We start from the raw sequence: 13,972 nt of genomic DNA, 5'->3' as shown, positions 1-13,972 counted from the left end.
GCAGCACACACTCTACGGAGAAAAGTGGAAAATTACTCACATTACAGCAAAATGCTGTGGGTTTAGTTATCACAAGAGTAGTTTGAATTGTTTTAGGTTAATTATCAATAGTTTTTCCCTTCTTTGGCGTATAGACAGAGGCTACGTGGAATAACCCCATTGGCTTATTCCCCATACTAAAACAGGGATTCTGAATACAAAACATTCTAATAATTAAAGCAAATCAATATTAGAAAAAGTAATGTAGGACAAACCTTACCTGAGCTCCTGGATTAGAGAATTCATTGGCACTGTTGAAAAAAAAATCAGTTACTAATTTCAAGAACTGTACAACTGAAATTATTCACCTACCTAGACATAATGATCAATAATGGTTAGTATAGACCCCACTTAAGTTCCCACTGGTGGGTTGATCTTTTCTGGTTCTGGTTCCTTAGAGACAAGAGGACAAATGAATATGGCCCAGAACAGATGACTCTAGGTTTAGTGCCTAGGGTGGCCCTGGGAACTTGATGGCATGGGTTGGACTTTCTGCATACTTGTCTTTAGAGATACATTCAAAAATCACAGGGGCATGAAGGACTTGAATTATTTTTTAAATCAATTTAACCCATTTTATTGCTTATGGAGAATTTTTCAAAAAAAAACACGCCCCTATTTACATTTTAATTGACATTAAACAAGTATATAAATACAACTGACAAAATATTTACTAAAGAATATGTCCCAAGATTTGTTTCATACATTTTATACTTAGAGAGAGGAGGATAAGCATCAGCCATATTAAATATCAACATCTTTCAAAATAAGCAATTTATAGAAAAAAAGAACTTTGATTTTTCTTACTGGGATGATGGGAACTAAAGAAGTCCATGTTTATAAATACCTGCCTACACAAAGATAAGCAGCATATTGAGAGAGACAACAGGTGGCTTGAAAGATTACTCATGCTGCACGAGAAACAGTTGTCTCATTTCTCGAAGAACATTTTGGCTCTATTTAAGAATGTATATGTATGTGCCAAAGGAATTTGAAGTAAAAAAAAAACTGCAAATTAAAACAGCCACAATTTCCAAGTATGCTAGAGTAGTGTGCTTTTAGGAGTCTAAGCAAGAGATTCAAATAATCCAAATACAGTCCCTAGGACTCTGATATTTATGGCAGACCTGAGCTTATACTAAATAATGATGCAAACTCTTTTTCTTAAATTTATATTTTATGGGATGTTCGAGTCTTCTCATGAATGCACTTCATAAAAACTTAATGTTTAGAAATACTGCATTCTAAATATTAGACTACATGATGCAATTACTTTAAAGGTAACGTAAAGCTAAAACTGGAAAATAATACAGTGTCAAATTTCTGTTTAGGTAAAGCCCCATATCTCATATAGCATTATTCTGTATTTTGGTTACCATGGCTAATGATAAACATAATTACATTTTAACTAAAAAAAAATCATCCTGGAATTTATTTAAAATTTTGAAATCTGAACTTTACTCAAACAGGAATTACTGACCTTGACTACATATGTAAGCATAGCTAACAAAAACCTTCCGTTGGATTAGCCACTTTCAATGATGAATCCCAAAATGCTTCCAAAATATCTTCCCATTGCTACCTGACTCAGCCCTTCTCAGCAAGGCCGACCGTGAGAGGACGGGGTGGGGATCGGCTACCCAGAGTGTTTTCAGAAGCCATGGTGAACCTGCAGTTGTCCATTTAAAATTAAGGGTCCCCAAAAATATAGCTAATTATAATAAAAGTTATTTTCCTTAAGGTGTATTATTGCACGTCAATCCTGTTTTCCAGATGTTGATATCATCAAGGGCCTGTTTCTATTTCAATGTTACGTTACCATCTGTTGGTTACAAAAAGGGAGGGAGGACCATTACGTTAAACCTCTCACACATTTCTTTGCGGAGCTGCCGGAAATTCCCAGCAGGGGCAGTCAAAAAATAAACATCATCATTTTACTGGAACTAAGTTTAGATTGGGAGCCACGAAGCCTGATAACATAAAAATCAAAACCCGTTTTGGCAATAAACGAGCAATTTGGTCTTTTCCCTCGGCCATTAAAGGTCACATCAGTAATGTGAAGGTCTCCATGAAGCATTCTTCCCTCGCTGACCCTGATGTTGTTTTGCAAGATGTTCGAGTCTACTCATGATTGCACTTCATAAAAATTAGCATCCTATATCATTTGGGCTCTTCTGAGTCCTTCAACTCCTGGTTTGGAATATTCTGCCTCTCAATACCATGACCCAGTGTTCTAGTTTGATCTACCAAAAAAAAGGAGAAGGAGGAGGAGGAAGAAGGAGAAGGAGAAGGAGAAGGAGAAGGAGAAGGAGAAGGAGAAGGAGAAGGAGAAGGAGAAGGAGAAGGAGAAGGAGAAGGAGAAGGAGAAGGAGAAGGAGAAGGAGAAGGAGAAGGAGAAGGAGAAGGAGAAGGAGAAGGAGAAGGAGAAGGAGAAGGAGAAGGAGAAGGAGAAGGAGAAGGAGAAGGAGAAGGAGAAGGAGAAGGAGAAGGAGAAGGAGAAGGAGAAGGAGAAGGAGAAGGAGAAGGAGAAGGAGAAGGAGAAGGAGAAGGAGAAGGAGAAGGAGAAGGAGAAAAGAAGTCCTGAGGAGGTTGTCATCATTCTGCACGGCAGGGACGGGGCACCAGAACACCCATATTTCATGGTGTGGTGGGCACGGTGTCCCGGAACCGGCTTGCTAACTCACCCTTCGTTCCTTTAGAGCGGGTACGCAGCGTTTTATCTTCAGCCTCTGCATCCATCTGTAACAGGAGCACAAGTCCTGAGGTCATTCCTTTGACAGTGACCAAAATGTGAAAACATGTCACTAGAAGTTCTTAAGGTCGTGATGAAAAACAGAGTAGACTTCCATGTTCTTGAATAGCATTCTGACCCTGCAGGGAGAGAACTGTGACTGCCCTCGCACCCCCTGCGTTTTGGAAATAACTTCTATAGATGCTGGGCCCACAGGAAACAGTGACAAGAGGGCAGATGTCCTTGTCCATAAGTGTTTGCTAGTGATTCAAACACTATTGGCATTACAAGGACAGAAAGAAAGAAAAAGGAGTGTCTGATTAACAGCGGTTACAAAGGAGACAAAACCTCAAATGCCAAACTGAAAGGTTTCAGACTAATTTCCTAAAATTAATTCCTTTGCATTTCTAGACCTTTTCTGATACATACCACTTGCCAAGTCAGAAAAAATTATTCCCCATGTAAAAAAGCAACATGGAGGCAACCCCTTGAAGTGTCCCTATTTCAAAATACCATTGGAAATGTTGATTAGCAAAATGGCATATATTTACTTTAAGAATTCCAGAATAAACACTGGTTATAATCATCCCAGTCTATAAGGAAGGTGAAATTTGAGTGTTGGGTGTGGCAGTAAATATCCTAAAACACCACCCCTAAATATTTTAAATATAATCAAATGCATTCTCAAAGGGATGCAACAATTCTAGAAACCTATTGTTTTTGTCCACATGGAGATAGATTCTGACCTGGGTACATTCATCCATTTCTGTAGACTCCCCTAATAATTTCTTAGCTTAATTCACTTTTACATGTTGTCGGGAGGGTTTCTTAAATAGAAAGAAGTTGCTTTGCTGGTTGAAAGTCAGACACGGGCAGAAGGTGCTGTGTGTGGCTCCCACCCCTAAATCCTGACACAAGTGTGGAAGCCTGTGACTGCGATGGTAATGGGAGACACATCTCTGCTCTCCGAGGCTGAGTTGTGATTGAAGGCACTGACCTGCCATAGACTTATAATAGGGGAGCAGGTGTGGCAATGATGGACTTTAATTTCCTTTAATAAACCTTTTATGTGCCACACTTTTACTGCCATTTGACGCTCTCCAAGGTCCTGCACATAATAGGTTCATTACTTTTGATTACTATAGTCTATTGAGACAAACAACTCCAGAACACACTATATATTATGTTCAGTTAAACCAATATAGACTATTTATCCATTGTGCATTTTTTCACCTGCAACACTACAGACAAAATTAACAGCAGCTCTCGTCAGCTAAAACTATTAAAACCACCAGCACTCTTTTGTCATCATTTCATAATAAACACCACACCGATCATTGAACTGCTTTTTTAAATTAGCAAACAAGAAGTGCACACTGCTTTTGCTGAACAGCAGTTGCTTTCGTCTAAATAAAATGGTTCATTGTTATGAATATTTTAAATTACATAATAAGACAAAACAACAATAAAACAAAGGTGGGGTTTTTTTCTGTAGATTTCCCCCCCTCTTAAAAACACATGGATTTATGACAGATGTGACCCTGGCTGGGATTACAATGGCTTGGTTTACTCAGGATGGTGAGCACTGTGTTGTAAAATCCTCCTCCTCTGTGACTATCTCTGTTGCATATAAAGTGGCTCAACTCATGCAAACTCCCTTCCATGTGCTAAACGAATAACTAGATTAAGAGAGAATGGTAGCATGGGGGTTAAAATGATGAAAACCATCCACTCCTTCTGAAGAAGCTACTCAACTCAGGTCTAATGCTATTCTGCCACACAGGTGGTATTAGCTCTCCCCAGCCACTGAAAAATTTCCCCAAAAGGCAAGTGAAGGTTGAACTCCATGAGTTTCTTTCCCAAAATGAAGCGATAGACGGCAAAGAGTACCAGTGGACACAAATTAAAAAGTTTCCAAAATCTACTTAAATGTAACCTTCTTTATAACAGCTTTAAGACTAGTTCTATCGATAGACACTGGCTTTGATCATTTAAACAATAAAATATTCTCAGCCCCTAAAAAAAAAAAAAAAGACTAGTTCTATCTATCTATCTATCTGTCTATCTATCTATCTATCTATCTATGTGTTTATTTATTTATTTTTAATCCTCACCTGAGGAGCGAGGATATTTTTCCCATTGATATTTAGAGAGAGTGGAAGGGAGGGGGGAGCAGGGCAGAGAGGAGAGGGGAGAGAGAGACATCTATTTGTTGCCTCCTACATACACCCCAACCAGGGACAGGGAATGATCCTACAACCCAGGTATGTGCCCTTGACCAAGAATCAAACCCATGACCCTCCGGTGTGCACGCTGATGCTCTAACCACTGAACCACACTGACCACACCAGCCAGTGCAAGATTACTTCCATTTGCAATTTGGCTATCCAAGGACCTAACTGTTCTTTCATCAACCCATGCAGCCACCTCCCCATGAAGGTCGTTGAAAGGGATATGTAAATACGCATGGCCCTCTGCTTGACTGGGCTTAGAATGCAGGTTTATAATTGCATGTTGTGGAGCTACTGTCCTCTTGTTGGTGTAGCATGTATGTCCTATATAAATACTGTAAAAACAAATACTCATTGACACAACTACGTTTTCAGATTTAACTTGTGGGCCAAGTTGTAGGAACAAAGTGGACCAAGGCCATAATCTACAACCTATCTATTTCACCTTCTTTCTCTCCCTCACACCTGAAGAATAATAAAAGTATGAAAATCAGTGTCCAGTCTTGTCTTATAGTTTGTCAGGGAGTAAAAATATCAGAAACCTAAAGCACATGTGCTTTTCCTTTGGGGCTGGGGGTGGAAGTTTCTACCATTTATGAGATGGCTCGCTCTCCTCATACATCTCAATCCTACACAATAAAAGCTAATATGCAAATCGACCGAACAGCGGAACAACCAGTTACTATGATGTGCACTGACCACCAGGGGGCAGACGCTCAATGCAGGAGCTGCCCCTGGTGGTCAGTGCTCTTCCACGGCTGGCGAGTGCAGCGGTGGTGGTAGGGGCCTCTCTCGCCTCTGCAGCAGCTCTAGGGACCCCCAAGGGGTCATGGACTGCGAGAGGGCGCAGACTGTGCTGAGGGACCACCCCCTCCCAGTGCACGAATGTCATGCACTGGGCCTCTAGTTTGAAAATAAGTCTTTGTTCTCTAAAATCTTGAATATGAGGGGAAAAAAGTCCACCAATAAAAGTCCACCAATGAATAAAGACATATTTAAAAAAAATAAAATCTTGAATACAGGAGTAAAAATTTGTAAGTGTTCTTCATTTGAATTATTATCAGGAACTTTAATAAATTGCCAATGAATAGCCTTAATTTTTGTAAAATCAAACCTCTTATTCAGTGGGTACCTCATTCAGGTAATGGTTGGTGGAAGGCAGAAAGAGACTTGTACCTCGGTGTATGTGTTGAGACCTGGGTGGGTGAGGTAAGGATCATCATCTTCCAAATCCTCTCAGATTTATAGAAGAGATACGTGATTATGGTATGAATCAGGACACTGACCTAAATAACATGTGCCGCAACCTTAAAACGACTTTTCCCATTGGGAACATTGTTGTTTTTCATTGGCAAAGGAGACTTGATCATTTTTACTACTTCAGTCCCGAATGGTATTGGCACGTCTGCAATTAATTTTATAAAATTTAATGAGTCACTTCTCTTTTCAAAACAGAAATGTGATTTTCTAAAAAGCTGTCCTTCTCTCAGTTTCTTAGGGCCTTTATCTATCTCATTCATTTGTTTATAGAGGAACAAGACAAGATATTTTCTGAGATTCCTATGATTCCTCCTGGCTTTACAGTCTACTTCTCAATAGAGTAATAATATTAAAGGTTGGCTTTGCCACTTATTTTTATTGATCTGAAACTACTTTTTAAAAAGTTTATTTAACTTATAAGTGTGGATATGTTTAATATATAATATAATATTTATATAGGAAGGAGAAAAAAGTGGTCATTGCTTGGTATCTGATTCATAATAAAGGCATGAAGAAATCTTTAAGAACACTTTATTCCCCAGTTCTCTAGGAGTTAATGCAAGGAGAAATGACAGGAGGGAAAAAAATTATAAAATAAAGAAGGCAAAGAAGCAAAACTTGGAGGAAGGACATGCAAGAACAAATGATGGAAATAAGTAGATAGGCAACGAAGAAGAAAAGTGACCACAAAATAAAATGTAACTACTTAGTTGAATTTGGAAAGTTCTCATTTAACAACCTTATGTACTTATAAACCTATATACAGGTGCACACAGTCATTTTCTAGTTACTGGTACTTGAGCATCTTTTCTCACTAGTGCTTAGTGCTTACATCAGGGACAATCACCTGATCTGTCCACAGCACCCCAATGCCCAGATCTGGTACCTTCCTTTGTGCTGATGAGGGAGCCCTGAAATTACCATTTTGTGGGATAGAGGGATTCAAGAGTCAGGACACATAATTCATAAACTCAATATTGCTTTTATTCACACAAGTAAATTACTGGTATGTGAATAGATTTAGTTTGATTTTATTTTTCACTTATAATCCTTTTTAACCTAATGGTAAAAAATATTCAAGTATATATATTTTTTAATTTTCTGCTTCTCTAATTTATTTATTTACTTTCTTTCAATTTTATGTTGCTTTTGTTTTAGGTGTACAGCTTAGTGGTTAGACAATCATATACTTTACATTGTGTTCCCCTGGATATTTCCAGGACCCCAACTGGAATCCTACATAGTTATCACAGAATTATTTCATATATTTCCCATGCTTTACTTACTTCTTAAAAACTATATAAAACAAATCTTTTGGTCATGTTTAAGTTTTATGTCTCCTTCAACAGAACTCTAGACACAGACATCCTCACTACTTATTTATAAGTAGTCTTGTGTTTCTTAATCCTATATAATGAAAGCCTAATATGCTAAGTGTCCGACCGTTCAACAGGTTGCTATGTGGGGTCCCTTGGCCTGGCCTACGCCCTCTCGCAATCCGGGACCCCTCAGGGGATGTCAGAGAGCCGGTTTCGGCCCGATTCCCACAGGCCAGGCCAAGGGACCCCACCAGTGCATGAATCTGTGCACCAGGCCTCTAGTCTTAATATAAAAAGCCATGGTGATCATAAGGTTTTAAGGACACTTTCTCAAAATTCTTATACAGTTCATCATAATACTGTCTAGGTATATATAGTCTTATGCAGGAAGCTACTTCACATTTGAAAAGTCCTTCACATACATTCAACCTGAAATCATTTCCATGTTTAACCAGATTGTATTGTGTTCCTCTCCTGATATATTTGAACTGATGATGTAGTTTTGTATGTTGTGTCACATTCATCTGTGTGATGTCCTTTCAGTCCAGGAGATCTCATTGCAATGGGGAGAGGAAGTGCCAGGGTCCTCTCGGTGAGGAGCCCTTAACACTTTTAACTGCCTTTAGAAGGATCAATTTTTTTAAATGATAAAGAGAGACTCAGGAAGTCGGAAAAGACTAACCCCCCTCCCCCAAATGAAACAACTAGATGATGTCAGTACCTTGGAATAAAACTTGGCGAGGCTGAAGAACAAGGAACCCTACAGTGAGCACCCTTTCTTTGGATAATTCTGCCACCGTTTTGTTTGAACACAGCTTTGGATCAGCCCAAAATGGCAGAAAAAGATGATTGTTTCCCTGATACACAGGACAACATGGAAGGAAATAAGTTGTGATTCTAAAGAAATAGTTGACTTACCAAGAGGAACACTAAGACAGAATGTTCAAGGATGTTTTTCTCTGTTTGTACCCTCTGCTTACTTTTCTGGGGTTTCTTTTTCATACATTTATTAATAGGAAGAGCAATTCAGAAAATAAATATTCAAGAGTCTAACCTAATAAAACAAGGTTTTTATATCATTTGTGACAACACATATATATAATCTTTTAAATCTTTTCTGAATTCCTTATCCTAAATAAAATAAATATTTTCTGAATCTTTTGTTTAGGGCACACTGACCCTGATTTCAACTCTCTGTTCCTATCTCTTACTGTGCTGTCTGACTCTGTAGAAAGCCAAGGAATTGCATAATGTCTACCCTCTACCTGTATGATACCTCTCCTTGTCTCCACGAACCCCTCTTACGCCCAACCAAACACCATACTGAAAGGAAGGAGCAGGTCTGGTCTGCTCCCAGATTCAGCACAGTTCTCTGGGAATAGCTCTTCGCCAGGGCCAAGTGCATGCACATTTCCCAGAGACAAGGTGATTTTCTAGAACCACTTGGACATGCACTGCACTGAAGAAACCTTAAACCTGAGACCAGCTGGTGGGCATTCTAAGGAGGCTGATCTATTTTGAGTCTCACTTCTCGTTTCTGAGTCGTCACTGCTGTTGTAGACTTCATCCTGCAACTTTGCACAACTGGCAATGCTGAACATAAACCAAAGCCATATGTTTGTGTCCTTTTGCCAAACGACTCCAGCAAATAGTCCTATTATTCCCTTAGGTAGCCAACGTGTGCCAAGGTTTTCTATTAGTTGCTGTAGTGGCCTCTGAGTCACAGCTTTGTAACATAAGGGGGTAATTGCAGGCTTTATGTTTTAGGAGACATTTTTGGGGGGTGTATTTTTTTAGTGGGCCCTATTTAAAAAGAACTCAGAGTTAGTAACACCTTAAAAGGGCCTTGATTTTTTTCTTACTGATATTTTGAGATGCATGTGTTGCAAAATAGGTAAATGCTAGCAAACAAGTTCCTTCATATATGGATAAATTATTTTAAATAGATTTTTCTCCCAAGGACAACCCAATTCCTTACTTTTCAGTGTTTGTAGGAATTAACTCTACACATCATATAGTGTTTAAAACATGATTTAAAAATATATCACTTATTTACTTTTAATCCTTAAGTACTAATTTTCTAATAAAAATGAATTTACATTGAATTTTTAAAACTTTTTTTTAACACTGAACCTTTCTTTAAGGGCAAATCTGTGGACAAATAACACATCCCAATCAATATGTAAAAGGTTTTTAGGCTCAGAGGACTTCTTTACCTGCTTGATGTTTTTAAATATCAAAGTGGCCATGTTTCTGACAAAAATCACACTTCTAAATTCAGCACTAAGAAAAAATTTTTTTCAAAGCAAATTCACAGAGATAAAGCACTGCTATACAGGAGAGCCTTTATATACATGCTTTGATTGGATTCGTTTTCTTTCACTAGATGATACTTTTTCATAAAAATGTTGCCTTACCTCTCTGTTTCTCCAGGTAACTTGTATGCCAACTTGGTTTGTCCTGCTTCGTTCAAGTGACTAAATGTCTCTGCCCGCTTCAGTGAGAAATCCTAAAATTCATTCTATTAAGATGAAAGAAGGGAAGTCTATCAGGTAGGGCAAGTGAAATAGATCAATAATAAACACTGAAGTGAACAATGAACAATGTGCTATAAAAAATGTATACTACATATCAGTGTAAAAAAAAACATGTTTACTTTTTCCAAGGTAAGCCAACTTCCTTTTTTGTCTTTATTACCAAACTATATATATATATGTCTTCAATTTACCAGGGAAAGTGGGTAAGAAAGACTCTCCGTTAGCACTGTTATTTTACTTCTAACCACCAAAAGAGAGCGTTCAGACAAGCTTTAGGATGTGCTACACTCAAGTCACAGAAGACAGATGGGAATGCAGCCTGTTGATATTCAGGGCTCTCTTGGACGAGGCTGTCCTAAAACGTGACTAATTCTTCTTGCCACTGTGTTAACCTGTTTTCCAGGAAGCAACTTGCCCTTGGTTTGCTTTGCGTTCAGACAGAACGCACGGAGCTGTATCACTTCTACTTGGTCTCAGGGATAAGAACAGAATCTGTCCGCAGCCGCACCGTGTGGCCCTTGAGAGGAAACTCTGAAATTCGGGGCAGTGCACTCAGCTTGTGAGGGGGGCTGTTCATACAAACATCACGTATATCACACAGACCTAACATGTTTTCTCTCTGGCAGTTCTGGGATTGTAAAACACACGCCACCAACCTTCCTTGCCGATTTCTCTCGTCTCGTCCTGTGTTTTACCCTTTGCAGTGGATTGAAGTGACCGGCTTCTGAACCATAGATTTCTCGGTTACTTGCAAGGTTTGACCACACATTAAGCAGATGCTTCTTCAACTCCAGTCAGCAACTGTGGCTCCTGGGAGAGGAGGGATGAAACTCTCTCAAGTGCTGGAGTAGACCACTGCCAGGATGAAAGAATTGAAAAGTCGCATGGGAGTTGGGGAATTCTTAGTTTGTGGTCGATGGCAGCCAAAAATACATAAAAAGACCTTCTCTGCAAGTGCGTTTGGCTTATTCTGCTTCACCCTCGGTTCAGAAGGAGTTCTGAAGCTTCCCACCTGCCCATTCCCCTTTGTCTGCCAGACTCGAACCTAAAACAAAAGATCCTGGAAAACAGTCACAAAGCTCCTTCTAAATCCTGAAAGTAATGGCTTTCTGTCTAATGCCCTATCGTGTTAGGTATTTATTAGCAATACATTTTCCATTTATTTTCTCAAAGATTGCCAATAAAGAACGGAATCGCATAAGGGAGTAGCTGTAAACCCTCAGAGTTCCCTAATGTCAAAGTCATTAGCATCCGAATAAGCACACAGCAGCATATCATCTGCACAATTGCCATTTTTTTTACTACTTTTAATAGCGTTTCTCAGAGGGCTCATTTTCAACTTTCTTCAGTGGTTAGTTGGTTCCCAGGGGAAAAGCAGCTTCCTGATGCTTGCGGCTTCCACCCAACGAGCCGGCCGTTTGCTGTCAGACGCACCAGGCCTCTGCCCTAACCCCATCTGCTGTCTCTCCCCTCCCCGGGGACGAGAGTTAAGGCTGCACAGCTGAGATCGACTTGGAGAAGTGGGCAGAGGGCTGGGACAAAAAGCGACTTTAGAAACGTGATCTGACACACACAGGCTCGGAAGGCCCAAGTACACAAAATACATAAGAAAATGCAAGCCCTTCAGAGCCTCCTCATTCCCTGTGTCCATCATCACTAACGCCACCCACCCTCTCGGCTGATGCCGCTGAAATTGGTTCCCTCCATCCCCTGCATGGGCCCTGTTATTATAATATTTTAAAGGCAATCCCTTTAAAGCCCCATTTTTATTAATTGCCACACTTTAATCTCCTTTGCTCATCTTAAACCATTTTATAACACCTAAGGTCTTACTAAAATATTTATGGGAAATACTCATTTTGGAAGGCAGTTAACCTGGTCAAGACTTGGGATCTTGACCAAGCTCCCACACCAGGCAGCAGAGTTAGTTCTAGCTACACATTGAAGCTTGTATTTTTATAAAACAGCAATCGTAAGAGATAAAACTGCATGGCAACTAAGGTGTTGGTAATCTAATGGGCTACTAAACCTTTATGTGTGCACTCTAACTAAGGCATGTCTCTTCAGCCCTGGGCAGTGTTTCTCAGTGGTTAGAGCCTTGCCCCATGAACCGACGGATCTCAGGTTCGACTCCCCGTCAAGGGCACGTACCTGAGTTGCAGGTTTGATCCCTGGCCCAGGTCAGGGTTGGGTGTGGGAGGCAACCAATCCATGCGTCTCTCACACATCAATGTTTCTCTCTCTCCCCCTCTGTCTCTTCCTCCCTCCCTCCCTTCAACTCGCTCTAAAAATTAATAGAAAAAAATATCCTCAGGAGGATTAACAAAACAAAGGCATGGCTTTCCTTGTTTAATGGAGTCATCACAAAGTACTCCATTTGTCGGCTTTACTATATGCCAATAATTAGGGACTCAGTTCCTCACAGCTGCTTCCTGGGTGAGTCCCTGCTTCTGAAAAAGCTTTTTAAACCTATGATACAATGTAATGAATCTGCTGTGTTGCTAAAAGAAAAAAAAAAAGGCATATCAGATTATATTTGATTGGGGGGCAGTGAATGACCTAAAGTGAGATGATGTATATGTCAGTTGTATCCTTAAAGCAGAGAATCATAGATTTACCTGTCTTTCCAAACAAAACAAAAAACAAAAAAACAAAAAACAGGGAAAAAAATACTGCAGCATTTTTTAAAAAATCCTCCAACTAGACTCAAAGTAAAAAATTGGATGAGAAGACAAATAAATGTAATGTGAAATGCATGTAGCACTTGAAGCCCTGAAACATAACTAAGATGAGCTCACCACAACCACCCACTCGTTCCTGGGATTTGCTGGTCTATTTCAGTCCGGTTGCAAAGGCACAGCAGGGTCCCCTCAGAAATTTGGAAAGTTAATACAAGCTCCAAAGACCACGCCCGCCCAGAATTAGTGTCTTAAGAAGTAAAATAAAAGCAGAAGCATGCCAGCATGTTTACCTTCGCATTGCTACCTCCGGAGGCCCTGCCTCCACAACTTCTAATAGTTTCAGTCTCTTAATCACTCTTCCAACCTTAACATCTCTACCAATTGTTGATTATTTGGAATGATGGAGGGCGGGGGAGGGGTTCTTCTCACGAGTTTATTTTTGTGAATGGCAAAGCAAGTCCTTTGCAGCTCTAAGTGTCCAGGTTTATTTTTATATTAATCAATATGATATTTTACGTTAGAGTTCAACTTCATATAAACTTTAATGATATCTTTGCCGGGACAAATTCTTCGGTTTTCCATTTCCCATTTTGCTGTATTAAATTTCCCATGAACATGTAAGCCCCCTACTTCAGAGTTTCTGGTTAATGAGCTGTAGAATTGTGTTTTTTCCCCCATTATAGCAAGAGACATTTAGAAATTGATTCATAAAAATTCTGTAAGCCTGTTGCCACTTTGTGCTTATGCCTCACGGATGACGTTGTTCTACTTAGCTCTCCAGGTCGGTATCCGGCATATGCTGCATTGGCTGGAGCCGATGAAGAGAAGTGGTGAGTTTCATGTAAGCTGCTTTAGGCAAAAAAAAAACACTGTGGCCCTAGCTGGTTTGGCTCAGTGGATAGAGCATCGGCCTTTGGACTGAGGGTCCCAGGTTCGATTCCGGTCAAGGGCACACGCCTGGAGTTATGGGCTCAATCCCCAGTAGGGGGCGTGCAGGAGGCAGCCGATCAATGATTCTCTCTCATCATTGGTATTTCTATATCTCTCTCCCTCTCCCTTCCTCTCTGAAATCAAAAAGGAAAGGAGAGAGGAAAGGAGAAAGGAGAGAGGAGGGGAGGATAGAGGAGGGGAGGTGAGAGAGGGGAGGAGGGAGAGGGGAGAAGAGAGGAAAGAG

General features: G+C 40.0%; 1 protein-coding gene across 13 annotated transcripts in view; it reads right to left on the bottom strand.

Moving 5' to 3' along the window:
- Positions 1-13,972, bottom strand: part of ST18 (suppression of tumorigenicity 18, zinc finger) — a 260,995-nt gene that overhangs the window by 77,139 nt on the left and 169,884 nt on the right. For 10 of the 13 annotated variants that reach the window (XM_014532477.1, XM_014532476.1, XM_014532485.1 and 7 more), the window contains 4 exons: positions 10,774-10,927; positions 9,998-10,101; positions 2,724-2,778; positions 260-290 (listed from right to left, as the gene is read on the bottom strand). In XM_014532477.1, coding sequence (XP_014387963.1) covers positions 260-290; positions 2,724-2,778 — 86 coding nt within the window. In that variant the 5' untranslated portion in view covers positions 9,998-10,101; positions 10,774-10,927. Of the gene's footprint in view, positions 1-259; positions 291-2,723; positions 2,779-9,997; positions 10,102-10,773; positions 10,973-13,972 lie in introns of all 13 variants that reach the window. The other 3 variants (XM_014532482.1, XM_014532483.1, XM_005885178.2) reach the window with 2 other exon arrangements.

Source organism: Myotis brandtii, unplaced genomic scaffold (assembly GCF_000412655.1).
Source record: "Myotis brandtii unplaced genomic scaffold, ASM41265v1 scaffold896, whole genome shotgun sequence".
Lineage (NCBI taxonomy): Eukaryota > Metazoa > Chordata > Mammalia > Chiroptera > Vespertilionidae > Myotis > Myotis brandtii.
This window is presented reverse-complemented; position numbering and strand designations above follow the sequence as displayed.